Source organism: Cuculus canorus, chromosome 13 (genome assembly GCF_017976375.1).
Source record: "Cuculus canorus isolate bCucCan1 chromosome 13, bCucCan1.pri, whole genome shotgun sequence".
Classification (NCBI taxonomy): Eukaryota; Metazoa; Chordata; class Aves; order Cuculiformes; family Cuculidae; genus Cuculus; species Cuculus canorus.
Genome location: NC_071413.1, coordinates 2,355,229 through 2,382,251, shown reverse-complemented (window position 1 = coordinate 2,382,251; position 27,023 = coordinate 2,355,229). Strand labels below are relative to the sequence as shown.

General features: G+C 47.0%; 1 protein-coding gene across 3 annotated transcripts in view; it reads left to right on the top strand.

Annotated features, from left to right (window-relative positions):
* Nucleotides 1-23,170, top strand: part of SLC7A10 (solute carrier family 7 member 10) — a 37,081-nt gene extending 13,911 nt beyond the window's left edge. Inside the window, exons 2-11 of one of the 3 annotated variants that reach the window (XM_054078841.1) lie at nucleotides 7,685-7,889; nucleotides 13,141-13,292; nucleotides 14,035-14,160; nucleotides 15,100-15,253; nucleotides 16,811-16,934; nucleotides 17,030-17,133; nucleotides 18,201-18,297; nucleotides 21,436-21,585; nucleotides 21,846-22,023; nucleotides 22,921-23,170. In XM_054078841.1, the coding sequence (XP_053934816.1) occupies nucleotides 7,685-7,889; nucleotides 13,141-13,292; nucleotides 14,035-14,160; nucleotides 15,100-15,253; nucleotides 16,811-16,934; nucleotides 17,030-17,133; nucleotides 18,201-18,297; nucleotides 21,436-21,585; nucleotides 21,846-22,023; nucleotides 22,921-23,051 (1,421 nt within the window). In that variant the 3' untranslated portion in view covers nucleotides 23,052-23,170. The remainder of the gene's footprint in view (nucleotides 1-7,684; nucleotides 7,890-13,140; nucleotides 13,293-14,034; nucleotides 14,161-15,099; nucleotides 15,254-16,810; nucleotides 16,935-17,029; nucleotides 17,134-18,200; nucleotides 18,298-21,435; nucleotides 21,586-21,845; nucleotides 22,024-22,920) is intronic. The other 2 variants (XM_054078842.1, XM_054078843.1) reach the window with 2 other exon arrangements.
* The last annotated feature ends 3,853 nt before the right edge of the window (nucleotides 23,171-27,023 follow it).

Sequence of the window (27,023 nt, the reverse complement as noted above, 5' to 3'; positions counted from 1 at the left end):
AAGGGCAGACAGAGCCTGCAGCCGGTGAAAGGATTAGCAGAATAAAAGGAGTTCTCCATTTAGAACAACAAAAATCCTATCATACAGGTTTTAACTTCTCCTTTGATATAAACACATTGCAGCAGCGTTACTCAAATGAAACGGAATAACACCGTGCGCTAGCAGACATCCCTCTTCTCTGTTAACATTTCACGTGCTCCTAAGCGAGCACCTCCTCATCACTTCCCTGCCCTGTGCAGGTCTGTCCTCTGCACGTGTCATCTAAACGTTCGGTCCCAGCGCACAGCGGCGTTGCACCCGTGAGCACCACCTGCCCGGTGGGGACAAGCATGGCTGGGTCCCACAACTTAGAACAGTCACATTTGTGGATTAATCTGTTGTAGCCAGATATGCCCACGGATACTGGGAAAGCAGGGTGCTTGCAAGCCAGGGAACGGGATTGCGGTGTTAAGGGAGCGTTTGCATTTGGCTCTGAGTACTACAGTGCTAATATCCTGCATCCCATCTTTTGCAGTGGGGGCTTTACAGTACAGATGTGCCCTTACAGTACAGATGTGCCCTTCCTAGAGCACAGACAGCACCTGCCAATATCCCCTCCTCTGAGTGCTGTTCAAGCAGCGGATTATTTTGTGACAATCACGTTACCAAAACTGAGGCTTGAAAGCTTTCTTGATGAAGTTTCTCTCCATTAGCCTTATTCTGGAGAAGAAAAGCCATTGACAAATGATCAGTAATTTTACACAAAGAAGAGAAAAGATCGTCCCCTTTCAGAAAGGGAGAAATTTTAAACCGTACATTTTCTGGTGGTAAGCGCTCGGGCACCTTGGCCGAGGTTGGGCTCTAATGGTTGGAGCCTGGGCAGCCTGGTGTGGTCGGCAGCAGGCTCCAGCTGAACAGCAGGTGCTGCAGCCCAGGATTGCACCTTCCAGCGTCTGTGAGTCCTGCTTTCCTTTAGGGCTGCTTTCCGCTGCTGCTGGGAAGCGATTCCAAACGAACAGTCGTTATTAAGCAGTTTATAGACCTTAAGTCAGAGCAAATGTGCAGCTTACTGCTTATAAAGAACTAAGGAGGAATGAGATCAGCAGTTCTCACAAATTTGCCTTGATTGCTGTTCAGGCAGTTCTATAAATCGCAAGCATCCTTGTGAGCGTGCTGCACCTCATCTCAGTGGGTAGATATAACATTTAAATATATAAATATTAAAATGACTGGCACATCTCCCTAGTATCTTATGCAATAGCCAAATCTGACCCTGATATCAGAACAGACCATCACACCCTCTGTAAGACCACAGCTGTGATAATTCTTGAAGTTATGCCTGAAATATTTACTCTCTGTTACTCATTTTCCTGTTCTAAGTATATCTTCATTGTTAGAAAAACCCGATTCTACAGATCCTCGTGGACTACGTCTGCGTTTTAGTGCTCAAAAGGCATATATCTTCCTTATAAATCTACAACAAGTTAAAGAAACAGTTTTGTCAGTATTTTACGTAGCCTAATTTTTAAATTCTTTAAAGTTGGGTGTAGCATAATCAGCTCACAAATTCTTAACCTAGTAAAATCCACTTGGAATGCTGGAATTACGGTTTATAATGACTGGTCATGTTCTTACTTGCTAGGAATTTTAACATAAATATTTGAACTGAAGTCAGATTTTAAGATTATTTTAGTTAAATACCAGTCCCCTGTAGACATTAAATTATCACTGTTACTTTTATAGCCATTTTTCAGTTTTTCCTTTGCAAGCATATTAGCAGAGGGGCCATAATTCATTTTCCACTGGTATAGTAGTTATATTTTTTACTCACACGGGAAGTTAAATTACTATTACTTTAATGCTGAGCTCTATTATTCTTTATCTATTCTTCATTAAGAGTTTTCTGAATGCTACTTAAAAGCAAAGAAATTCAAGGCCATTACACAAAATATCTAAAACACTGCCGCACAGCCTAAATTCATGCTTCACTTGAGGTTAGGAAAGCGCACTTGGAGTGTTTGCTCATTTTAATTCAGCAGAGTCCCTATAGCCGAGTAACCCTTTCTGTTTTAAGTTTTGCACTCACTTATAATGTCTTGTATTAAATGATAATAATCTGGAGAGGAGCAGGGCAAAGGCGAAGGAGCACCTTGTGCCCGTCCATCCCGTTGGTGCCACGTAGTGGCTCCAGTGCAGCCGTCCCGCTCCTGGCAGTGCCGGCGCACGGATCATGGCAGAGCCCGGCGTTGGCAGAGAGTGGCAAGTTGGTTCACTGGAAAGAAAGAGCCAGTGGGACTGTCTGTGTGGCCACAAGACATCCAGTTTGCACCAAAATGATGAGCTGCATATGTTACTTCTTGGCTGGTTTTGTAGGTGTGTCATGCCCTGAGTTCACAAGGGTGGTGACAATCAAAACGCATCACTGATGCCCTCGATTATAAATGCTTAACTCTTGGGAGCCCATTAGTAACTGCCAATTAACTGAACCAGAGGCGGCTTAGTTTAGCAGTTTTCTGCTCAATCTATTTATAAGCAAATATCCACTGTGAGTTACATTATTGACAGAATCTACCTCGTATTTCATTTGGATTTAAGCAACTTGTACAGCATGATCCTTTTGACAAAGCTTTTGTTGTTGCTGTTAAACAGTCATCTCAATTCTTCACAATATTTCATACTCAAATAGGATGTTTTTATTTATTAACTTGCAGGCAGGATGCAAAGCTTCAGCACTTGTTTATAAGAGAGCTATTTTAAGCTATGACACAGCCTATCATCCTGTTGACCTGTACAGTGTCTACTGGAATGTGGGAGTCCCGAGAGGATGGGTAGACTTTTGCTTATCCTTCTATTCATGGCTATTAGTGAAAACTGTCTCTACCTGCTGCTGCGGGTATGGTACCCCTACATCAAAAGAAATCTGTAACTGAACCCAGAAGGTGCCCTGGTCCTGCTGGCCACACCATGGCTGATCCAAGCCAGGATGCTGTTGGCCGCCTTGGCCACCTGGGTACGCTGCTGGCTCACATTCAGCTGGCTGCCAACCAGCACCCCCAGGTCCTTCTCTGCCAGGCAGCTTTCCAGCCACTGTTCCTCAATGCATGGGGTTGCTGTGACCCAAGTGCAGGACCCAGCACTGAGCCTTGTTGAACCCCATGCCTCTGACCTCAGCCCATCAATCCAGCCTGTCCAGGCCCTTCTGTAGTGCCTTCCTGTCCTCAAGCAGATCAACATTCCTGCCTAACTTGGTGTCATCTGCCAACTGACTGAGGGAGCACTCAATCCCTTTGTCCACATCGTGGACAGAGGTGTTAAACAGAACTGGCCCCAGCACTGAGCCCTGGGACGCTTGCGATCAGCTCAGTGATGCTGAAGGGAGCGGGATGCGCGGTGCTGCAGTGTTTCCCTTTGCCAGTGCTGCCATCGAACATCTCATCTCCCCACGGCATCACCTGCAGCGTGCCCCACCGAGGGCCGGTTGACCCACCTTGAGCTTTGGAGTACCATCTACTGAGGACAAAGAGAGCACTCCAGGAAAGCAGGAGTCTGGCAGGATTTATGCTCATGAACCATACACAGTTTTTCCAGGATGTTGCCCGCTGAAATCCTTCACCGAGCAACCAGTCATAAAGTGATTTACCTGTCTGCGGCCAAAGAAAAGGCACAGGATTACTTTGTTGTTAATATTTCACTTTGTAGGGGAAAGAGGTGGTCTATATTGGACCCATTCAGAATTTCAGACGTAAAATATAGATCTTTAATAAAATCACCAGCAGTAAAGAGGCAAAAGTGATATTTTTCTTTGCTAACCACACAGGAAATTGCTTACTTTTATCAGAAATATGGTCTCTAAGTATAATCAGCAAGGCCGTTCCTGAAGAACTGCTGAATACTTTCAGCAGGCTGCAAGAGCCATTATTTTTACAGTCTGCATGAATTGTGTGCTGCAGATAAATAACAGATGCCCTAAGGACGTTTTATGCTGAGTGAATATGCAAAGTATCACCAGGTCCCTTTATTTTCTCACAAGCACAGTGTTATTTAGTGTTTTCCTTCAACCTGCAGTTCTTGAAGTGTTTTAATGGGAATCCAGCTTTTGTTTAAAAGATGAGTTTCAGCTCCCATAGTTACATTGAAAAATATCAAACCCTGACCCCAAATGCACTCTCATGGTTCAGAAGCCAGAGGCGGACTGAAAACACTGGATTTTTCAGGAAAGCCGCATGCCCTGGTATTCAGGTCGGTACCACAGTTGCAGGATCATAGAATCATTAAGGTTGGAAAACACCTCTAAGCTCACCAATCCAATCATCAGCCCAACCTCACCGTGCCAACTAAATCATGTCCCGAAGTACCACATCTACACGTTATTTGAACTCCTCCAGGTATGGTGACTCCACCACTTTTTTGGGCAGCCCCTTTCAGTGGTTGACAGCCCTTTCCATGAAGAAGTGTTTCCTACTATGCAGTCTAAACCTCCTCTGACACAACTTGAGGCCATTTCCTCTCATCGTATCCTTAGATAAAGAACTGGAAATTGGGAAGGACAGGGTGGGGGGTTGTGCAGTTCAAACATTAGTTTCCTTTTAGTTCAGAGGTAGTTTTGTAGCAAGAAATTCCAGTAGAGAGACTGTGAAAGAGCAGAGAAAGAGTGTGTTTTACAAGGAGGAATTCATTTTCTCCATCTTTTCACATCTTAGAAATAAAAACAAATGCTGTGAGTATCAGAACTACCAGCTCTAGTAAAGTGTAAACATGTTATCCCCGACATGGTGAGTTCAGTGATGAACTGCAAAGACAATTTCTTTCTTGCTGTAGATTTGCTCACCAAATTCCCTCCAGTTCCTGCTGACTGAGGGTTGCTTAGAAATACCTCTTTGTAGTTAAAGCATCTGCCTTACTGCCAGTTCTTCTAGGCTAAGAACTTCTACTAAGGAACTTGAAACCTCTTAAACTCTGCTTCTCATCAGGCACCTTCTGACATCTCATTTTCATGGAGCATTTCAGCATCTCCACCGTATCTGTTTTCATACGTTTCCTACGCCCAGTGAAGCCAAGGTACTTCCCAGGCACATTTCCCACATTCATGGCAGGTTTCCGTAAGAACGTTTTGTTGTTGGAAGGGGCGTAGCACTTCCTCTCTTGCTGACATGGCTTTTGGATGTGTTGCAAGAGTGAAATAATAGGAAACGCATAATGATATTCAAAGAGAAATTTGCCTTATCATGTATTCATTCATGAAGGACATTAGATTTTTTTTATATATTATTAGCTACTTAATTTAACAAAAAATCGCTGTGAATGTTTATCGGAAAGGACCATCCGGAAGGCTGCCTCTTCCTTCTTGTCCTGCTCCTTCAGACAGCTGCACCCAGAAAACATTATCTTTAAATACAAATAAAGTCCTAGCTCTCCCAGCTCGGTAGACTTGCACACGAGCACTGCTTCATCAGCCTTGCCAGAACAGGAGGGCGTCACTCTAAACCACGCTGTGCTGCCAACACCTCCTCCCCACGGTGATCTGGGTCTGAGCAGCAGCCGTGCTGCCGATGCCCCTCGGTGCCCAGCGCCCGGGGACGAGCCGTGCCCTTTGCTAGCAGCAGAAACCCGAAACACAGAGAGACCCAGGGCTTCGGCAGGGCCAAATGCAAGCATTTAAAAAAAAAAACCACACCATAGACTCTCTGTCTAAGCATTGAGACTGCTTTTTATCGCTGCCTTGCCAGACGACTGCCGCCACCTTATCTCTGCAGTCACACCTCGCAGGGACTCGTCTCTCTCTTCTCAGCGTGCCCTGATCACACCGCTTCCCACGGTGATACTGCTGCTCATCTTTCCATCTCCCATGGCAGCGTGCGCTCTGAGATGCAGAGATGCCGTGCTGGAACCCTGCGCATCAGCCGCAACGTTTGCTAGATCTCTCCCCCGCTATCGTTTCGGGGGCTGCCGCACCGCGTTCAGATTGTACTCTTTCTCCACGTGCTGACACAAGGAAAGGGTGAGGGCGTGGGGGTGGAAGCTCTCACCTAGTGCTTGCTGAAGGATGGGTATTTGCATCTGCTGTTTGCTGCCAAAAATAGCAGTGAACCTGAGCTAAGGTGAAAGACAGCACTGAGCAGGAGGAGATGCCGGTGAGGAGCCAGAGGACTCGTTTATGGGCTATTTTGGGTGACTCTGGTTTGTTCAGGACTGGGGTTGCTGGAAAAGAGCGCTGCCCCATCCCAAAGAGACAACTAAACCCTACAGATCAATTGTGGTGGAAAGCAGTATGCCCCAGGTTCAGCTTGCTCCCCAAGATACCACCACCTCCCCCCAGAAATGAAGCGTTTTCAAGTGCATTGATCTGTAAAAAATAGAAAAACACATTTATGTGTGCTGGCCTGTAGAGGATCATTTCTAAGGGTCCTTAGAACTTCAAACTTTCCTCTCTATGTGCGAGGATAACTGTTCCATCTGCAGCACACAGCAGTGCCAGAGACTTTGTCAAGATGGCTTTTAAATTCCTACAGCAGGTATTTCTTTTTCAGCTTAAATTCAAGATTTGTTACAGTTCTTGAACAGGGCACAACCAGCCTTCCAGAACAGCTTGTTTGTTTTAAATATTGCAACACTTCAGCCAGCATGAGAAACTATGACCAAAAAAGCCCCATAAATTTTATCAGGTATTATGCATGCTTTAGTGATACTTTAACTCCTCATCCATCTTCTTGAAAGATCTCACCACTCCATTCCAGCTCTGTAGCTTCCCAGTAGGGAAGACCCAGAACAAATCTATTAGCGACATGAATAATATTTTGCGGCTCATCCACATCAAAACCCATTTCTTCAGTGCAAGCTGCCATGATTAATGCTGGAGCAGTGGTTAGGGGTCCCTGTGCTGGTTCAGCTAAAGGATAGCTGTATTCAATTTTACTGTTATTCTGGTATGATCACGCTTTGGTAACATCTACATCCCTCATCTGATTTTTTTTTTTCATGTATAGAATCATGGAATGGTTTGGGTTGGAAGGGACCTTAAAGATAACCCAGCTCCAAGCCCCCTGCCACGGGCAGGGACACCTCCCACTGGATCAGGTTGCTCAAAGCCTCATCCAGCCTGGCACTGAACATCTCCAGGGATGGGGCAGCCACCATTGCTCTGGACAAAACTGCTAAAAATTAATGTTAATTCATTTTTAATATTCGAGACGACTTATCAAACACAGTCTTAAATCCACCCTGGTGCCAAGAGCACCTCTTGGCCCTTACGACATAGAAAGTGCTACAGAGGGGTTTTTGACTTCCCAGCCCCCCTGAAGATGCGCCTTATCTTGTGTAGTTTCCTCTCAGGGGAATATGAAAATCTGCATTATGAAGGCGCTTCTAACCCCTTTCGATGAATATTTAGGCCTGGCGGGTGACGGCAGCTGTCCGAGTTAGTGCCACAATCACCGGTTGCCGACACAGATGCTCACCCAAGTCTTACCGTGCTTCAGCAGAGCTGAGCACGCGCTTCCCATCCTTGATTGCTGATAAAGAGCAACACTTTCCCCAAGGCATAATCAGATAAAATATAATTAAGCAAGATCTGGAAGAGAGGGGCATGAGGGGAATTTGGGGGGAGGGGGGCTCTGGGTTTGTTTGCCTTTTTTTTTTTCAATAAGAAAAAAGAAAAATGCATTTCTCACTTTCTTTTACCTCACTGCAAACTTTTTGTGCTTTCTAGGTAACATCATTGGTTCTGGGATCTTTATTTCGCCAAAAGGAGTTCTGGAGCACAGCGGCTCGGTGGGACTCGCTCTCATTATTTGGGTGCTTGGCGGCGGGGTGGCTGCCCTTGGCTCGCTGTGTTACGCCGAACTGGGAGTCACTATCCCCAAATCAGGAGGGGATTATTCCTACGTTACAGAGATTTTTGGTGGGTTAGCTGGGTAAGTACCCCGTCTCTATAAAGTAATTTGAAAACAGGTTTATACTGAGTATATTAAGCATGGAAAGGATATCTGACTTGGAATAGACAGGAAACAATCGTCAATGAAATGCTTTTGCAAATTGATTCTTTCTGTTCTCATTAGAAATGCCAGTTGCCCCTTCGCAGAGCTCCTGGTGCTGCCTTCCAAGGGAAGAATACTTTCTCTTCGCTCTCTGATTCATTAAAGCCCATGACAGGAGAGAATGATGCTGTAAATGATATGTGTCCAAGCGGCATTCCTGCGTGCCAGCTGTGGACACTCAGTACCTGGGGCTGAGAAGCTCCAGGCGTCAGGGAAGCCAGGCTGGAGCTGCTCCCCATAAACCAGAGCTGCTCGCGGCGCCACTTCACTTACCGCAACTGCACCAAATTACAAGTGTGGTAAACGAAGAGGGGTCAGTGCTGACTCAGAGGATGATTTCTCTTTGAAAACACCACTAACAGAGTAGTCTGGCTCAGGGAGGAGGGGACAAAGGAGCAGAGGTCATCATTTATATTTGACTGTATTTATATTTTTTTTTGTATTCAACAAGAAAAATGAAGCAGCCAGCCTGTACTCCCAGCTCACTAGAGGAGCGCTGAAACTTGCTGGCCGGTGTGCTCATTTCATAGAACCGTAGAATCGTTTGGTTGGAAAAAACCTTTGAGATCATCAAGTCCAACTGTACCTGTGCACTGCCAAACCATATCCCTGAGCACCTCGTCTATGTGTCTTTTAAACCCCTCCAGGGAAGGGGACTCCACCACTGGCCTGGGCAGCCTCTGCCGGTGCCTGAGAACCCTTTCAGTGAAGAAATTTTTTCCTGATATCCAATCTGAACCCGCCCTGGTGAACCTTGAGGTTTCCTCTCATCCTAGAGAGCAAAGAGGCAAGTAGAGAGGCCATGCCACATGTTGGAGGTTTATTTGTGAAAAAGTAAGCACAACAACTGCAAACTAGAGAAGAAAGAAAAAAAGAAAAGAATGTTCTTTCTCATCTGAGATGGAAAACAAGCTCTTAACAATGGAACTGGCTGCTGAGCTAAAGTAAATCGGCACAGGCGTAACGCCAGCAGGCTTTCACCACATCCCATGAGCTGTGTCCGTGCTCGTGTGTGCTGCGGCTCAGTGCTGCCCAGGCAGCACTTGGGAACACGCAGGTGACAAGGTAGTGCTCTGATCACTGTCACACTGAAACCACTGCGGTGCACTAGTTCCCACGAAAGGCTGTGTTTTTTCAGTCAGAGGAGTCACTCCTCTGCCCATTGTTCTCCTTTGCACAGAAAATCACGCTGGCATCACAGCACGGATTTGAGGAAACAACAACATTGTTTTAGTTAACCAGAATCCCAACTCATCTTTCCTGAGGTCTGTTTTCCCGCTGAGGGGGGAAGGACTGGGGGCTGCAGGCAAGGACTGGGAAAAAGCGTAGAGCTGCACGAGCAGCCAGGAGCCCTGTCCTGGGAACAGCGCTGTGAGGGAGGCCAGAACCATCCCAGTTTCACAAAACCAACAGAATTTTGCTCTCTAGGGAAGAGAAAGAGAGTAACTGGAAATCAAGTACAGCTGAACCTGACTTTAACTCTTCCTCGCTCACTCCCTGTGCTGCATTCGGAGAAGGTGCAGAAAGCACCAGGCAGTGCAATTGCTGTAACAAATCACACACTGTTCGATCGCTACCTGGGTCACTACCCAGCATTTACCCGGGAACACTCCCATCTCCCAGAGCAGGGAGCTCTCTGCTCTGGCTGCAGCTCACTCCGTTTCCAGGCTCGAAATACACAAACACCATGAAAAAAACCACAACCACATCACCTGAAAGGCAACAGCGCTCCCGTTCTTGATTTCCAAAGAGACTTTACCTTTTTTTCCCAAGAAAATAAACCGTGATAAAAGCATGACAAAGGGTTGCCTTAGACAAGAAGCCTGCAGGTAGGTTTTGATGTAAAAAGCAGGGAGGGTCAGTCATATTTTCCAGTAAAGCGAGGCAGTTTTCAACTTTCTCTTCTGATTTAATCCTTCTGCAGCAAAGAGCATCAAATTCAGCACACAAAGCTTTAGTGCATCTGCCAAAGGATTCTCTGAGGCTTTCTCCCAATCGCAAGTCTGGGTGGTTTGGTCTATTTGCACAAAGATGTTTATTATAGGGGCGCGTGGCGTACCCACCCAGACTCCAACATTTCCTCTTCACATCCATTTTCTTGCCTTTGTCCCTCCCAAATTCTCCCTACTTATTATGCTTTCTGCATTAGGTGTAAGGAACAAAGAAGCACTGATTGTAACAGCCACTGGAGTATTACACACCCCAGTTTCTGTGCCTGGCTGTATTGATATTTAATTATGTAAATAAAGATATAAAAATTATAACACTGCGAGGTGTGATGTACAAAGGTAAATGGAATAAAAGAGAGAGGCAGCACAGGGCCATCTGCTGAGCTAGCAGAAGCTCTGGCTGCAGAGCAGCAGCTCTGCTCCAAGTCTGAAAACACCTAAAATACACTTCAGTGCATGAAATGCTGCCAAAAGCCACCGCGATGGGAAAACTCAGCTGGAGATTGTCCTGCAGAAGAGATGCTCCCCAGCAGCTCCACTGAGTGAAGAAGGAAGAGGCAAGAGAGCGCTCTTGTCCCACCGGGCTCTGGTCTGGAACCAGAGAGCAAACTTCCCACTTTCATCCTCATTTAGAAATGTTTTAAATAACATTTGTGAATGAGCACACAAACTGCAAGGATGCGTCACCTCCCGTTGCTGCTGGAGCTGCCCAGGCACAGCTCATCCGCATGCCTACACGTCTGCACAGCTCATGAAAAGCACATCACCCAAAACAGTAAATAAAAGGCTTACTATGTATCTTTGCAGAAGAAAATGAATGAATTCAGCTTCCTGAAAAACCTACTAGTGCATTTCTGACAAACACAACTTCTTCTGAATGCTCAGCAATAGCGTTGCAGCTGACGTAGCTGGTTTACCAGCCGTGACTGATGTCTGGACACGAGTCCTTACTGCAAAGCACAGTACTGAAGACCCCTTGCACCTCGATTTGTCAAAGTGCGTGCACCGCGACAGGGAGGGTACCTGAAACTCGGTTCTATCTGCAGGAAACTTCAACCCTGTGACACTTAAATTAATTACAGCTGATCTGGAACAGTTGTGCTTTCCTGAAGAAATCATACTCTTAACTCTTCCCACACAGCAGATGACGAAAGGTGGGGCTTTGAAAGCAAAGACTTCCAAGAAGACTCAGTGTTGGGTAATCATATCAGAATTAATTTCCACCCACAGCAAAAAAGCCGCATCCCCACCAGCAATTTAGTACAATACAGCCGTTCCCATCTGGCTGGACTTCCAGCTCCTGGTCCTCTCCCTGGTAGCCACCAATGGCACCACAAGAGTTCTTTTGAGCTTCCCATTTGACAGTGCAAATTCGTCACCCTTTGTGAAAATTCTGCATTTACTCTAATTGGTATTATCAGTTCTGCATGTGTTTCAATTCAGCATGAAATAAATTAACTGTCAGGAAACTCCTGAATTATTCACATTCCCATTAAACCGTATTCCACCCAATACCAACTGTAATGCGCTCTATATCACAGCATAGAAGTAAGGGCCAATTTTGCCTGAAATACCTTTTTCAGAGTCATTTTCCCCACTGAACATTTTTATCAGAGTACAGTTCGCCGTCTACATAAAGCACGTGGGTTAAGATAAATGCAACAGGGTGGAGCTGGTGGCCTCTGCCCACCAAGCACCATGGGCAGCAGGAGCCATGAGGGCGGAACTTGGCCTCACTCGGCACCAACAGCATCCTATCAGCAAATTATTATTTCAGGCTTGAAGTGCTATTTAGTTTTCAGTGCTGCAACCGAGCGGTGGATGCTCCGTTCACCCAGCGAGCAGGGTCTGCAGAGCTACCCCGAACTGCGTACCCTCGGCACCAAACAGCACAGAGCAGATCCCGAAGAATGCTGCTCTGAGCCACAATGAAAACAGTAAAAATCAGGAAAAAGAAGAGTCACACAACAGAATATAGAGAAAGGGATAAAGAAAAAAAAACTGAGTTTTGAAAGCAATAGTACCCTTTGGGAAGGTAAGCAGCTCTCACGTTGTGCCAGTTTACCAAATTAACTCTCTGGTAGTTAACATGAAAAAGGAAGCCTCAGATTACTTCATAATTCTCAGAAAAAAAGGCGAAGTGAAGGATTGAGAAACACTCACCACCTCAACCTGAGGAGCACCCATCGAGCAGCAGTCCCTCGGTGCGGGTGATGGGCAGCAGGTGGGAGCTGCTCAGCTCTGCCGGAGGGAAGGGCTGGCGGGGGCTGCCTTAAAGGAGCAACCCTTCCTAGCAGGAAAATACACTGCTTTATTCAGGAATGTCATTTCTGATCCTCATTTGTGCTGGGCATCCCTGCACGCTACAGTTGTACAGTTATATGAATGAACTAATGCGTGTACCTGTATTTATGTACATGGCACAGAGGATTTCACTTCCTTGCAATGACTGCTTTTCATCACAGAAACGATAAGACTTCAAATGTTATAAAACACTAACCAAATCCACTGCTGCTTTTATAAGTAATTTTTTCCTTTTCCCACAGTGAGAAACCAAAATATCTCACATTTCTTATTTGGAAGGGTACCTCGTTTGGTGTAATCACCTTCAGCCACAGCCAGAGTCGGACAAGCAGCGCAGGTGGACCCTGGTGGGGCGACTGCAGAACGCTGAGGCAATAAGCTGCCCTGGCCCAGGCTGCAGAGCCAGCCTGGATGATGACAAGAAACCCTCCAAGGACCAGCGGGGAGCCAGTAGCAGCCCTGAGGGTGCAGCTGGCCTGCAGCCAGGAGCCTTGCTGCAACCCTTCAGAGATGCCTTCAGTGCAGAGATTGGTGTCTGCTGTGGGAACTTGTCAGCCCAGGAGCAACAGAGAGGCTTTCACTTTGACATACAGAGCTAAATCAAAGGGTGCCCACTGGCATAATCCTCACTCTTCCATGTGACCCTAAACTGTGATGTGCTTTAAAACGTTTCATTTAAAATCCAGAGCGCACTGGGAACGTGGGAGAAGGGATGAGGAGAGGCACGAGTAGGTGACTGTTAGGCGTGACCAGGGCAAAGGCGCTTGGTTCTGATGCCTCGGGAACCATCTCGAAGCACCGCACAGCCCAGCGTGTACGACCTCCTCCACTGCACACCCAGCACTGCTTTCTTGTGCTTTTTCTTGTCTTTTCAGGTTTCTGCTGCTGTGGAGTGCAGTGCTTATCATGTACCCGACCAGCCTGGCCGTCATATCGCTGACCTTCTCAAACTATGTCCTGCAGCCCGTCTTCCCTAACTGTATCCCCCCCTATAATGCCTCCAGGATCCTCTCCATGGTGTGTTTACGTGAGTATTTGCTTCTCGCGCACACACAAAGCTTGCCTCGGTTTTGCATGGGACTGCTCTAAGGGCTGCTCCAGCCGGGCTGGGGTCACGGCCACAACCCGAAAGGCAGGCGGGAAGGTCCCAAAGAGGAACCATGACCGCTGTGGGATATTCAGGTCCTTCTTACTTGCCTGCAGCAAGCACGGGGAGCTGGAGCGGGGCACAACAGCACCCAAATCCCTCTGGGTCCTGGGGAAAGTGGTAGCAGGTGAGCTCATGGGATGAGGCAGTGCTGAGCTCCCTGCAGAGCCACAGAGTACCCACTAGCACAGGTGACGTCCTGGCACAGGTGACCCACCGCCCTTTGAGCTCGTCCTCTTCTCCTGTGTTCACAAATGTGAGCATGGAGGAAGCACAGCGCACCACCAGCTCTGCATTAATCGCGCGTGGAGCCAGCAAAAGCGAACCAGAGCTACAAGGACTGAAGGCATTCCCCATTTCCATGAGAAGGCAGCAATCCCTGCGCGCTGAGCACTGCTCGGGCTCGGTTCCTAGAGCTGGGGGGAGCAGGGCCGAGGGGAGAAGGCTGCTGGCTGTCAGGGATGCCCCTGCAGCTGGGAGTCTCCTAGGGAAAGGCAATGCTCCTCCTCACGCTCACTCCCTGCAGAAACAAGTGCATCAGCCTGTGGTTTTCAGTGCTTTGACTGTGTGTTCTTAAATAAACATAATTTCATTTCACTGAATTCAGTCTTTTGCTCTCCAGTCCTTCTGACCTGGGTGAACAGCTCCAGCGTTCGATGGGCAACGCGCATTCAGGACATATTTACAGCAGGAAAACTCTTAGCCCTGGCCCTTATCATTATTGTGGGCTTCATACAGATCTTTAAAGGTACTCTGTGAGACAGCTCTAACACGGGTATGGTACTGTCGATAGACTTGCTTTTTCCCCACTTACTGCGCTGTTTCCTCCTTACAAACTGACTCAGAGCGGTGGGTTTGGCTGAGCTGAGGGGCCGTGCACTCACACACACGGCCACGGGAACGCTGGCACTAGAGAAATCAGCTGTATCGCCTTAATGAAGTCCCTTTCCAGCCCGCCTTGTTGGTTTTCATAGAATCGAGGAGGGCAGCTGAGGAATAGTTACTGAAAATTATTCTTAAATTTGAAGTGCTCTGGGTGTAAAATGAATAAATGATGTCTTGCCCAGGGCAGGAACACACCTACTTCATTTTAGGCACTAGACTAATTTCCTACAAAAAGCCACTTTTAAGATTAAAAATAGGCAAGAAGAAGTCTCACTGATTCACCAGATTAATGGAAAGCAGAGAACACAAAAGGCTCACAGTGTTGTTATCGCATATGTGATGAGTCATATAAAGGAAAATGAAATACAACATTTACAGAGAGCAGAAAACTTGTTTTCTCAGTGGCAATAGTCCGTCCCACAATCTTGACAATCTTCCAGCCCCATAGACATTTTATTTTCCAGTATTTCTACTAAACAACACCAAAATCTTGTAAAAGAAAAACGCATTAAGAACAGGTAGGAATCTGCCCTGCCAGGGAGCCGTCCTCCGGCAGTGCGGGTTGGTGAAGGGTTCCGTGAATCGTGGGGTGACATCGGTGCTGCGGCACAGATGGCAGAGAGGGGTGCCCGTGCGTACAGCCCAGCTGCCTCCCCGCCACACCGGCCTGCAGAAAGCCCCGGTGGCATGGACAGCATGAAGTCCCAAATCCAATAAGGAATAAAGAGCAAAAGTTTACCTGTTTTCCAGTGTCTTTGGTAGGTAGGGGTGGCTTAACCTCTTGCTTGCACTCTCCGTGCAGGAAACTACGAAGAGCTGACACCAAGCAACGCATTCAAGTTTTGGATGACTCCATCTGTGGGGCATTTAGCATTAGCTTTTCTTCAAGGGTCGTTTGCGTTCAGTGGCTGGAACTTCTTGAACTATGTAACAGAAGAACTGGTTGATCCCCGCAGGCAAGTATCCGTTTCCATGCTATCCACATTTTCTTGGAGGTGTTGAGACATTGAAGCCATCTAGTAATATTATTTGTTGAAGAAGCTGCAGAGGTGTCCTTCCATGTCTATTTGATCGGTCTTTCTAAAGGAGAGAGATTTTTTATTTGGAACGGGTAGCAGGCAAGTTAAAGACATTAAAAATATATCACAATCGAAACAAATTCAGCATTAACTGAATCAAATCAGCCTACAGACAAGGCAGTATCTTTGTGGCGCTATTCAATCATACAGTGCTTCTACAGCAGAAAATTAACCATTGATGAGATGCCACACAAGTATCTGCAGGGAGAATCACTTCCATTAGAAAAACGTTGAATTAAGCCGGAAGGAATTTCTCTTTTTCACCCAAAGGGGATCTTCCACAGACACCTGAAAGAGAAGATCAGAAAGTCATTGTGCGATGAAGGCATCAGTCCCTGCCCCAGCACGCCTGGGGGCACCTGCCCACCCGTGCAACCGGCGCTGGGTCGCTGCTGGTCCTGGCTAGGAAAAGGGCTTGGAAATGATTGATCACGAGCAGGGAAAGCTGGAGGGAAAGTGATTTTTAGCTTAGTAAAGCAAAGTTCAAACATTTCAACATCTCTGAGCTGATGAAGTGGAATGGCAAATGCCAGGAGCAGCTCTTGGAGCGTTAGTTATTTCTGGGCATCCAATGCACACAGCAATTAAAGAAGGAGAAGCTGAAGCTATTACACAGCCTGGATGGGAATGGATTAAAGATGCAGCCTTATGAGCAGCTCTGCACATGCCTTCACACTCCTGAGTGGTAAAGCGCATGTCCAGAGATCTTGGCATGAATAAAGGAAGTGTGGTAATGTGTTCCTGCAGTGAAACACCAACATTTTAATGGACCACCACAATTTCTGAATAATGAAAAGTTATTAACTATTACTTATAAGGCAAATATGGCATTACTGGCAAAATAAAAAAATTAATGAATGGATTTTTTTATTATTTTTGCAGCCTCTGAGGAAACTAAAATACAAAAAATTAATTGAGTAATAAAAAAAAAAATCTGTTTTTACTAAAATGGTTATTTTAGAACATTTTTCCAAACCTGACGCAGAAAGGAAAACACGATATTGTGTAGATAAAGAGCAGTTCAAGTGTCCACCTCTAAAGAGGTCTCTAGATACCGTTCGTTTTCAGAGCAGGTGAAAGTAAAGCAAAAAACAGATATTTTACTCCCCCACTCGTGCCTGTATATAGAGCTTCTGAGAAATTACTATTTCCTTTTTCAGCAACATGCTGCCTTATTCCCAACCAACAGCCCAACAGGAGCACATGGTAATTTTGTCCCAGGGAGCTCATATCTGCACATATTGCATTTCGTAGCACTTTTAGCTTTCTCCAACCTGCAGTGGGTCAAAGAGCTGATGGAAACACAGCTCCCCTCCAGACAAACACCCGGTGAACCCACCCCACTGGGTGACCTCCCCTGGGCCGTATATTGCTGTTGTGGTCTGGCTGTGCATGACTGTGATTTCTTACCTACCCTCCTAATTCTTTTATTAGGAACCTACCTCGTGCCATATTCATATCCATCCCATTGGTGACATTTGTGTATACGTTCACCAACATTGCATATTTCACTGCCATGTCACCCCAAGAGCTCTTGTCCTCCAACGCTGTGGCGGTAGTAAGTAAACCATTCCCTGGATGTCTAAAATACACTTTGATTTCGGTTCTGTGCTTTGCAGTGTATTTCAGTTTCTCTGCCTTCTGTTGCTTTAGACATTTGGTGAAAAGTTACTGGGCTATTTTTCCTGGGTTATGCCAGTCTCAGTGGCCCTATCTACATTTGGAGGAATAAATGGATACCTTTTTACCTCATCAAGGTTAGATGGAGTACAATTTTATGAACATTCTCTAATTTGGGGAGGGGCTGTTTTAATTTCATTTGCTAAAGGAATGCTAGCGAGACGGTTTGGATGATGTAGAGCATGAGATCGTTGTTGGGCGTGTTGGATACATTCAGTTATGAATTGCTCTGTTTCAAATCAGCAAATACAATATAGAATCGTGGAATCTCTTGCAAAATAATCTTTACGAGCTACTTAAAGTGTCTGCAGATGTGGAATAACTCAAAGTAAGAGCCAAACACGGCTTTAATGTGGAACCAAGGTCATTTTACATCAATAAAGCTCCAGTAGCTACATGCAAAACTGTGCATCACCCAAAGAGGAGTTCCAGGGCCTGATGCTGTTCCCAGTTACAGGCATTTTCACTCCTGTGCCAGAAAAACCTCCTTTCAGGCAACATGCTTCACATGCACACTGCTGATAGTAGGACCAGGATGTCTAAAGTCTATTATATTATAGTCTATAAAGTCTGTCTCTATTAATTGACCTCCCTGAACTTAATTAAACAGTTATTAAAAAAAAAATTGAGGAAAGAACCCAACTTGGGGACTTTATTTATCTCAGCACTTCCATGAGTATCATGAGATATGACAAATTTGAGTGCCTATGTAACAGGTTATGCACAAAGTGAAACCTTCAGGCGTGTTTAACCTTACCCAAACCCTTTTGACACTGGAAATATTACCTGAGGGGGATTTACGCTCCTCACCCCTCACGGCATTCATCCCGCCGTGGGTAAGGAGGCCAGCAGACAGGGACTGAACAGATTTCAGTCCTCCCCCTCAGACATAATTTGTCATCTCAGAGCAGATCATTTCACAGGTGACGTTAACTGTTGAGGGGCTGATAGACCAGAAGGTGTGGGTTCAATAACTCACCCCAGGCTGTGCAGGCAGTGGTCTCCCCATCACAGCCCACCACCTGCAACTCCATTCCATGGCAAGAGCCATGCGGGCGGTTGAGATGAGAGATGTTTATGCAGCTAGATATTGAAAAGGCTGTTGTACACCCAGGGAATTCAGCAGCACTGTTCTTATTTCCAGGTTATGTTTCTCCGGCGCCCGAGAAGGTCATTTGCCGAGTTTGCTTGCCATGATCCATGTCAAGCACTGCACGCCCATCCCTGCCCTGCTCGTCTGCGTAAGTTTTACCATCTCTGCTCTGTCGCCCTGTAACCTGCTCGTGGAGAAGCTCTTAGAAATACTGAATCGTGCAGAGGAGAGCTGGAAAAATCCTTGAGAGGCCATTTAACCTCAGAGGAGGAGAATTGAGTCAGCCTGGAGTGCTGCTAGTGGGTGTGGGCTGAGCGGCTCTGACTGCCCTAGAGAGGAGCAGCCTTCAGCCTGGGAAATATTCCCTCCCACTCACAACCACTCTGGATGTTCAGAGGGTTTCCTTCGTATCTAACTTGAACTGCAACTTAAGGCCTTTGTCACTTGTCCTTCCCACAGCGGAGGCAGGGACTGGCTCTTGAAATGGAAGTACTTCATTTCAGAATAGATGAGTTCTTTTGACCAATTTTGCCCGTTTTCCTGAAACATTTGGAAATCCGCATGGTCACTGCTAATCCCATTCGGATGGGGCTGGCGTAGATCCCGCTGCCAAAGCCAGAGACGTGGGTCCGGGGGAAAGGACAGAGTTACTTACGCTCATCGAACTCCACATCTTGTGAGGGATGATCCAGCAGTGCTCTGGGGGCCGGGGGTGTCGCTCTTCTCTGGACTAGTGACGAAAGGGAGGAGAATGAATAACACATCATTCACGCGTGTGGTGAATGACAGGTCAGGCAGACGAGATGTCAGCTGCAAAGATCGGAAACCAGTGGGCCAAATGTTGGGAGGGTTTGGGGCTGGTCAGCTTGCCAGCGTGCTCCTGCAGGGAGAGGCTCTTACTCTTGACACAGCATAACCTTCTACGATAATAATGACTTACAGGAATCATTATTTCAAACAAAGAGCTTTGTACATTTTTACCAGTAGTGAAGCTAGAATATGTGATGGGTTTTACTGTGCTGCGGAAGATGTTGAACAGGAAAATTACACCCGGTGCTGCCATCCCCAGCATAGGAATTCCCTGAAGGGCATTTACTTCAACTCTCAGCTGCATCAAAGCTAACTGCAGATTTGCCACTGGTCTCCAAACTGGAAGGGTTTGACCCTCGATGCTCTAGGAGGGTGCACGTTTATGTGTCTCCTGGCTCTAACAGTAATCCTGGCACAGTAGACCCAGACCAGATTTCACCACAAAAGCTTCCTGCACGTTCCGCTTTTATGACAAAACACTCATGTAGCTGAGGCTTTACGGCATTTCTGGAATTTGTGCCACAAACATCTCCCACGTGGTACGTACAGAGCTTTGGGGTTAACTGCCCACCGCCCGCCCTGCGCCGGGCAGCTGGAGAGCCCTGGGCTCCTGCCAGGCAGCTGCGCTCCGCTACTGCCGAGGAAGCAGAACTCCTTTATCCTTAGAAATATACAGATTGAAGCAACACGCTGAGTTTCAGAGGCTGTTTTGCTGTGAAGCAGCCCCAGCACGAGTGGGCAGCCTGAACCGAGCCAGCTGATCCATCAGGTGTACGCAGCCTCCCGCTCCGCTCAAACCATTCAGCGCTAGCACAGAGCCGACGCTGCGCATCAATTCATCATTTGAAGGTGTTTTAATGCAGCTCAGGGCATATAAAATGCTGCTAGGAAATATTAATTTCTTAACAAATAGGGATATAAAAAGAATCCAGTGTAGGCAGCTACAATAGCAAACTGGGTCAGACTTTAGGGAAACCTAATTAACACATCAGGTTCCTTTTTCTCTTCTTGGCAGAGGGAAAGGTTTCTCTGTACATGGAGAAAGGCCTTTTTGACATCAGCAGCCAGACCTGCATTTTTAATAACCCTCTCAAAAATGAAGAGGCTAAGCTAAATGTAAAATAAATGGGCTGGGGTTGGTTTTGCTCTCCTGCCTGCCGAGCGACTGTGGCCAGGCGACGGAGCAGCACATAGAAACACAGAATCAGAAGGTTGGAAAAGACCTTTAAGACCATCAAGACCAACCATCAACATAATAACCGACATCCCTGCTAAACCGCGCATCGGTTTCTTTAACCCCTTCAGGGATGGTGACTCCACCGGTGCCCCTCGCGGGGATCAGCGCCGGCAGCACGTCTGACACATCGGTGTCACCCACACACGAAATCTCACCTCTCCAAGTCGCGTCCCTGTGAAACCCGTTTGCGGCAGGAGAGCGTGGGGTGCGCGCAGGGCAGCAGGCGCCTGGCAGAGGAAAGCAGGGAATGTGCTAGAGGACACCCATACAAACCGCTGACTTGTTTTAAATCTACTTTGTGGTGCACAAAACATTGCAATTCACCCCCCCCACCACCAAGCCTGCGAGGGAAACAGAGGGACCAAAGGGTCGTTTGATTGTAATGGAGCATAATTCCCGGTGCCAGAAGCCTTTCGTCCCAAGAGGACTTTGCTATTTAAACAGCTAATTAAGAAAAAGGGGCACATGCAAAAAGAGAGCCTGGAGCCACACAGCCCCAAATCCTGAGCGCTCTCTGAAGGGATGTGGCTATGGAGTTTCCCTCCGGCTCTGGCCACCAGCACAGCCGGCCGTAGGAGTGGTGCTGTGCGGGCAGGGGCTCAGGAGCACCCCCTGCCCCCCAAGACAGCTCTCCTGGCTCTGCAGAGTTATGCAGAAATACAGCACAAACAAGCAAGCGTAGCCATGGAAGTGTCTCGCATCCGTCTGCCAGATTCCAAACACAAGTAACACTCAAAAGATTAATGAGGCAGCATGAACCGTGGGGGCAAAGGGCAAAGCTCTTATTATTTATAATACACAGGGCACCTGCAAAAATGTAGTGCACCGACCACAACGTGTCAGTCTGCGAGAAATCCCTCTTGCCAGAAGTCCTCAACGTAGGGTTTGAGAGCTTTTAAGAGGAAAACACAAATGGGTGGAATGGGGCGATGGAGAGCTCTGCTGGTCTGCCTGCCTGGCCACGGCCCTGGAGCCACTCCTGCCAACGCTCTGGGGTATCGATAAACAGATCCGCTGGGCTCGGGCTTCAGCACGTCCTGAACAGCCCCAGAGCCCCCTCAGCCCCCGCTCTGGAGGCACAGCTCGGGCACGACACACCGAACCGCAGGAGGCAGCAGACGCCCAGCAGGGGCTGTAAGCAAAAGGAGGTTCACTGCTTTTTGGGGGGCTGTTTTTATTAGTTTTAAAGCTACCTTTTCTAGTAATGACTCAATCAAGACTCTGCGTCTCTCTTTGCAGTGTTTGGCCACTCTTATCATCATGCTCGTTGGAGACACATACACACTAATCAACTACGTGTCATTTATTAACTACCTCTGCTACGGAGTGACAATTATAGGCCTGATCGTGTTACGCTGGAGGAAACCCAAAATCTTCAGACCCATCAAGGTGACAATGTTAAAGCTAAATCTCTTGATCCCGACAAGGAGGCAAAGGGTGGGATGGGCACACCAAGCCCTTCATCTTCCCCTTTTGAAGTACAGTTTATTTTTTGATGTAGTGATAATGCCTTAAGGTCCCATTAGTGTAAAAACAGGACGCAGGGACAGACTCTTTGTGGATGGGCAGAGAGGATGATGGCGGGGGAGGGAAGTCAGCCGCCGCTGCTGCTCTGCACAGTCGTGCTCTGCTCTGCTCTCTCCTGGCAGGTGAACCTCCTCATCCCCATCACTTACCTGGCATTTTGGGCATTTCTGCTGATCTTCAGCTTATACTCCGAGCCGGTCGTCTGTGGAATTGGACTCATTATCATTTTCACTGGAGTGCCTGTTTTTTTTCTTGGAGTCTACTGGAGAAACAAACCAAAGAGTGTAAATAGGCTAATAGGTAAGACGGTGCACCCCGGGGGCTGCTGGTTGTGCTCAGGGCTGCAGGGATCTACTTTAACCTCTGACACATCAGCACTAAACCAGCCAGGGACCCCCCATGCCAGCCCACCCACCGCTCTGGGCCCTAGGTAGCCCCTGGGCTTCAGCAGCATCCTTGTGGCCAGACCGCGCTTGCCCTTGGCCAACTCCTTTTCTCCCTCCTGGCCATGTTTGCCACCTTTCGTGCCCTTCTACATCTCCCAACCCGCTCAGCTCGCTCTCAGCAGCCTGTCCCGCAGCAGATGCAGAGGGGAATAACTTTAAGCATATGAAGAAAATAAGGTATCACAAAAAAAACCTAATAAATGGCCAAGAGTTCTGCCTTCCCCTGCCCTGCTTTCCTCCCGCTGCGCCACCAGCACATCCCGCTGCGCAGGCCTTGCATGGCTGGAGGAGCTGTTTCACACTCAAAAGAGAGGAAAGCCTTACTTTATCACTCACATAAATTAAAGCTGCACCTAAGTCTTTTCTGGTTTGGTTGTGTTAGCTTTTAATTGCTTTGCTCTGAAGTGAGGACTTGCAAATAAGCAGGACTGGGAGGTTTTTGCCGGCTACGGCAGGTTCTGCTGCCGGTACCCCCCCAGACCAGTGGTCCCCAGCGCTGCCACAGCACCGAGCAGCTCCACGAGGAGGGTCAAGTGTGGACAGCCCTAAAACCGCCCAATTTAGTGCTTTGCAAACACTCTTCTGTAGCCACGCTGGAGATACGAGGGGTTGGGTGGCTGCGCGGCAGGGTCGAACGCTCCTGGCCTGGAAGATGCGCGTTCAATCAAGCGTTGCATCGCCCCAGCATTGCGCTTTTGGTTCAAAGAGCTCAAACATCCCCATTAACCACCTGCACATTTGCTCTTCGCAGAGTCCATGACGTGCTGGGGCCAGAAGCTGTGTTTTGTGGTCTACCCTCAGGGGGGAGTCGCTGAGGAAGAGGAGGAGGCACCCTCAGCCTTCTCTTGGCGACCGGAGAGCGAGACAGCTGCGAGGAAATAACCTTACGGCCTCCGAGGCTGAAGTGGCTTCTTGTTTACATGCTGATTTTTGCAAAAAAAAGTTTTTCTGGAAAAATAAAAATATGTTTTTAGAGCTCCAATAGCGAAGCCCATAAAATAAGCTACACCCTTTATGGCATCTGTAGCTTTTAGTTTTTCCCTAAAAAAAAAAAAAAAAAAAAAAAGAGGAAAAAAAAAAAAGAAAAAGAAAATAAATAAAATATAAAATAAGGCGCTGGTTGTTTTTTTCTGGCAGCATCCTGGCTCAGCAGGGGAAAGCAGCACAGATACGGCTCTGGAATACTGATTTTAGCACCGTGAGGATCCATCAGAGACACACAAATTCGGGCATTTCAAAAGCAGAGCAGCTCCCAACGCCAAAAATCAAAGTGGAGAAATCAAGAGAAAGCGAGGAAGCGCTGGGACCCCCATGCCTGCAGGAAAACTCCTGCTGCTGTCCCTGGATGGAGCAAATCCCCGCATAACACGTGAGGTGTTGAGGGATCATCCCTCAGACACCTGCGAGAGCCCAGCGTGCCCATCCGCGCCCCTCGCCATCGGCACAGCCAGCCCCGCGGGGGACATGGCGACACTGCAACAAAATAGGAGTAGGGATAACAAATCTCAAGTATCTCAATTTTGAAGCGTTTTAGCAAAGGCAGTGCCTGGGTGCCTGGACGGGGGCGGAACTCATCGCACCGCCCGGGAGCTCTTGCACGATCCAAGTGCCAACGAGGAAGAACAGAGACGTGGAAGGGGTTGCAGTGGACTCAGTACCGGGAAGCGGAGCGAGAAGAGGGACCAAAGCCCAGCGTTTCTCCTCTTTGCTGAGGTGTCAGGTGATGCCACATTGCAGCAGGGACAAAGTCCCCATTTCGCTACACTCGGCCAAGCTCCGAGCCTGAACCATTCTCACATCAGATGCTCTCTAGAAGGCGTTTTGCATATTGCATTTGTGGCAAACGCTGGGGAAAAGTATCTAGTTCAGGTATTTAATTAATAAATGAAGCGCAGCAATAGGGCCACTTTCACACCAAAGAATCTTTTGACAATGCAAATTGCAAGAACAGCTCCGAGGAACATTCTGAGCCACCGTTGTGCCTCTGCAACTTTTGAAAACAAAACCTATCACCTGCAGTAGCCCTGGTAGCAGCCATCTGATTTAATGTAAAAAGCACCGTTCTATGTGTTAGAGGCTTTGGTATAGAAATGACGGCTTCGTTGATCTCTTAGAGCGTCAGGTGCCACACTCTCTGCAAAGATTTAATAGGCTCAAAATAAGGAGCGAGCCCGAGGAACGCATCCTTCCAACATAATGAATTATTCAGAATTACTTTTAAATCTCTCTTCAAACTTTCAGGTGGCAGACATTGAAAAGAAACACACCTTAACTCTATTCGCTTTGTGTAAAGCTGTTCATCAGAAGGGATTAAAATACATATTTAGCCAATGAAAACAGTGTGGGCTTGAGCGTATAGATGCACACACATAAAGAGATTCCACATTTTAAATAACGTTATGAATATGTAAAGTTTACTAATGAAAAATCACATATATTCAGCGTGCCTTTAAATTCACAGCCGACCTCCCCTGTTTATACTGGTGAAGCAGCGCCCGCACACACCGCCTGTGTCGGAGGCTCCCGTGGCTGAGTCTTATTTTCCATAGTTCAAAACCCACTTTCTGTAGTATAATTTCCAACAGATTAACTTTTTTCAATAACTTCATTATCTAGTGGGCAAATTAAATATATTACAGCACCAGCAGTAATGATTGTTTTCACAACGGCTAAGGTTTGGTGCGGTTTTACTTTTTGTTTGTCTAAATAATTAAGGTGTGGAAATCAGCCAGCACAGAAACTTTGCAGCTCTTGAGAAAACACTCTTGTATAGTAATGAGAAAGGTGGTAGTAGCAGTAATAACAATAATAACAATAATAATAATAATAATAATAATATAATGTGCTGTAACTGCTACCAAGGCTTTCCTTGGATATAATTTTAAGGAAATCAAAGGCAAAGTTAAAAGACCAGTTGCCTCATGGTTGTTAACTGGGTTTGGCTCAACTTCTCCCTGATTATATTACCATGCTTTAAAACAATCACCATTTAGCCTTAAAGCAGAAGGCTGAATTTAGAACTAGATGGTTTCGTAGAGCTCATTCTTGAATTACACACCAAAACCAAAAGGTATTCCACAACGTCGTCTTTCATTTTTAGGACCAGCATCATCCACACTCCCAACATCAGACATAGTATATTTAAAAGGCTTTGCAAAAGCATATGGTTTCTAACCATAGAAATCAACGCGCAGAACTAGAAAGACAAATTCATATGCTATATAAAATATAGCATAAAATGTTCAGCTCCGTCTAGGTGTGATTCTCCTAGAAGAGGAGGCAATGGGCCCAAAGGAGACAGAACTGCTGGTATTTTAGAGCCCACTGAACAACAGAAGACCCTCGAGCCAGCCAACACCACCAGCACAGCAGGAATATTGCGATGCTTGATACGGAAAAGCGAGGGTTTTTTCCCAAAAGAAGAGTTTAAACAAGGCTTTTAAAGCAATGTAATTCTATGTAAAACTATATATTATACGCTGGTTTATTTATGCACCATAAAATATTAGAGGCTGTAATGCAGAAGAATACGCTGTGCTGTTTTATCTTTTAGTGCAAGCAGTAATACAGCATTCTGAGAATTTCAGAGGGAAGATCAGATAACACAAGTATTACCAAGCGTATCGCCTGTCAGTCAGCTTTACAGGCTGCAACATCAGGAAAAGATGTACTGGATGCTCCTTATCTGCATCATCACAGTATCGAGAGGAGCAGCAACAGGTCAGGACGTCACTGTGCAAATGGGAGCCTGGGAAGGTGCTCCTCTCCCAAAGGAGGGACGGTCAGGAGGACTTTGGAGCCGGGGGAGCCCTGATGGGAAGCCCAGGGACAATGAGGCAGCGGTGCTGCTGCTGGCCCGGCCGCTCTCAAGCGCTTTCATCAACGGGATAAAGGAATCAGTTGTTTTGACGTCAGCACAGGAACCAAAGAGTTTGATCACAGCAGGGCCAAGGCAAGAGACCTGTGTCGGCTCAGAGCTTTCACCCAACTCAAAGGATCAATAAGTCACTATGTGTTGGATATTACATCCAAGTTGCCAGCATCTTCGCTAATCGGAAAGTATGCAGACAAGATTTCATTAACCGCGCTCGACCACTTCTGAAAGCGCAGCCCCGACTCAGCCTCAAGGACAGGACCAGAGCTCGCGGCTCCCGAAGAGCCTGGGGAGGAGCTGCCCTGGGCTGCGGAGCCCAGGACGAAGCCCACTGCCCTTCCTGTCAGCAAGCTGACGCTGCGGAAGAAAAAGGTGCCTGAGGAGCTGTAGCTAAATAAAATCACAAACAAACACCCAGCAAACGTGCTGTACCACGCTCCATTTTCAGAGGTATTGCTCACGTTTCAGTCACTTCTCTCAGAACTCTCGAAACCTTGACAGCAAAACCCGTTCCCCTTCGAGCCTTGTTCCAGGCACGGAATGACAGCAATTTTTCAGCTGCTGAGGAGCTTTGAGAGAGACATTGAAGTACATGTCATAAATGAAAATGTAAAACCAGAACCAAAGGTAAACCTTGATGGAATTTGCCTTTTCCTAAAGCTTTAGAGCTCAGATAGGTGCGCTCTGTCTCAGACAGATGCAGCCATCCAAGTCACCGCCTCTGTTGTGCATATAAGCACAGCATCTTCCTTCCAACGCACAGAGCGGGAACACGAGCATCACCCTCAGCGACGGGAATGAGAGGTTGTACTTCAGAAATTATTCCTTTTTTAACCACCCAGAGGACCATGCACTTCAGGGCTGCTTTTTGCATTTCGGGCACATACATATATGCATACAACAACGAATTGCAAGTGGCAAGATTTCATACGTACTAACTAAAAATGAGATGCACCTCCACAGCTTCAGCTACCAGAAAA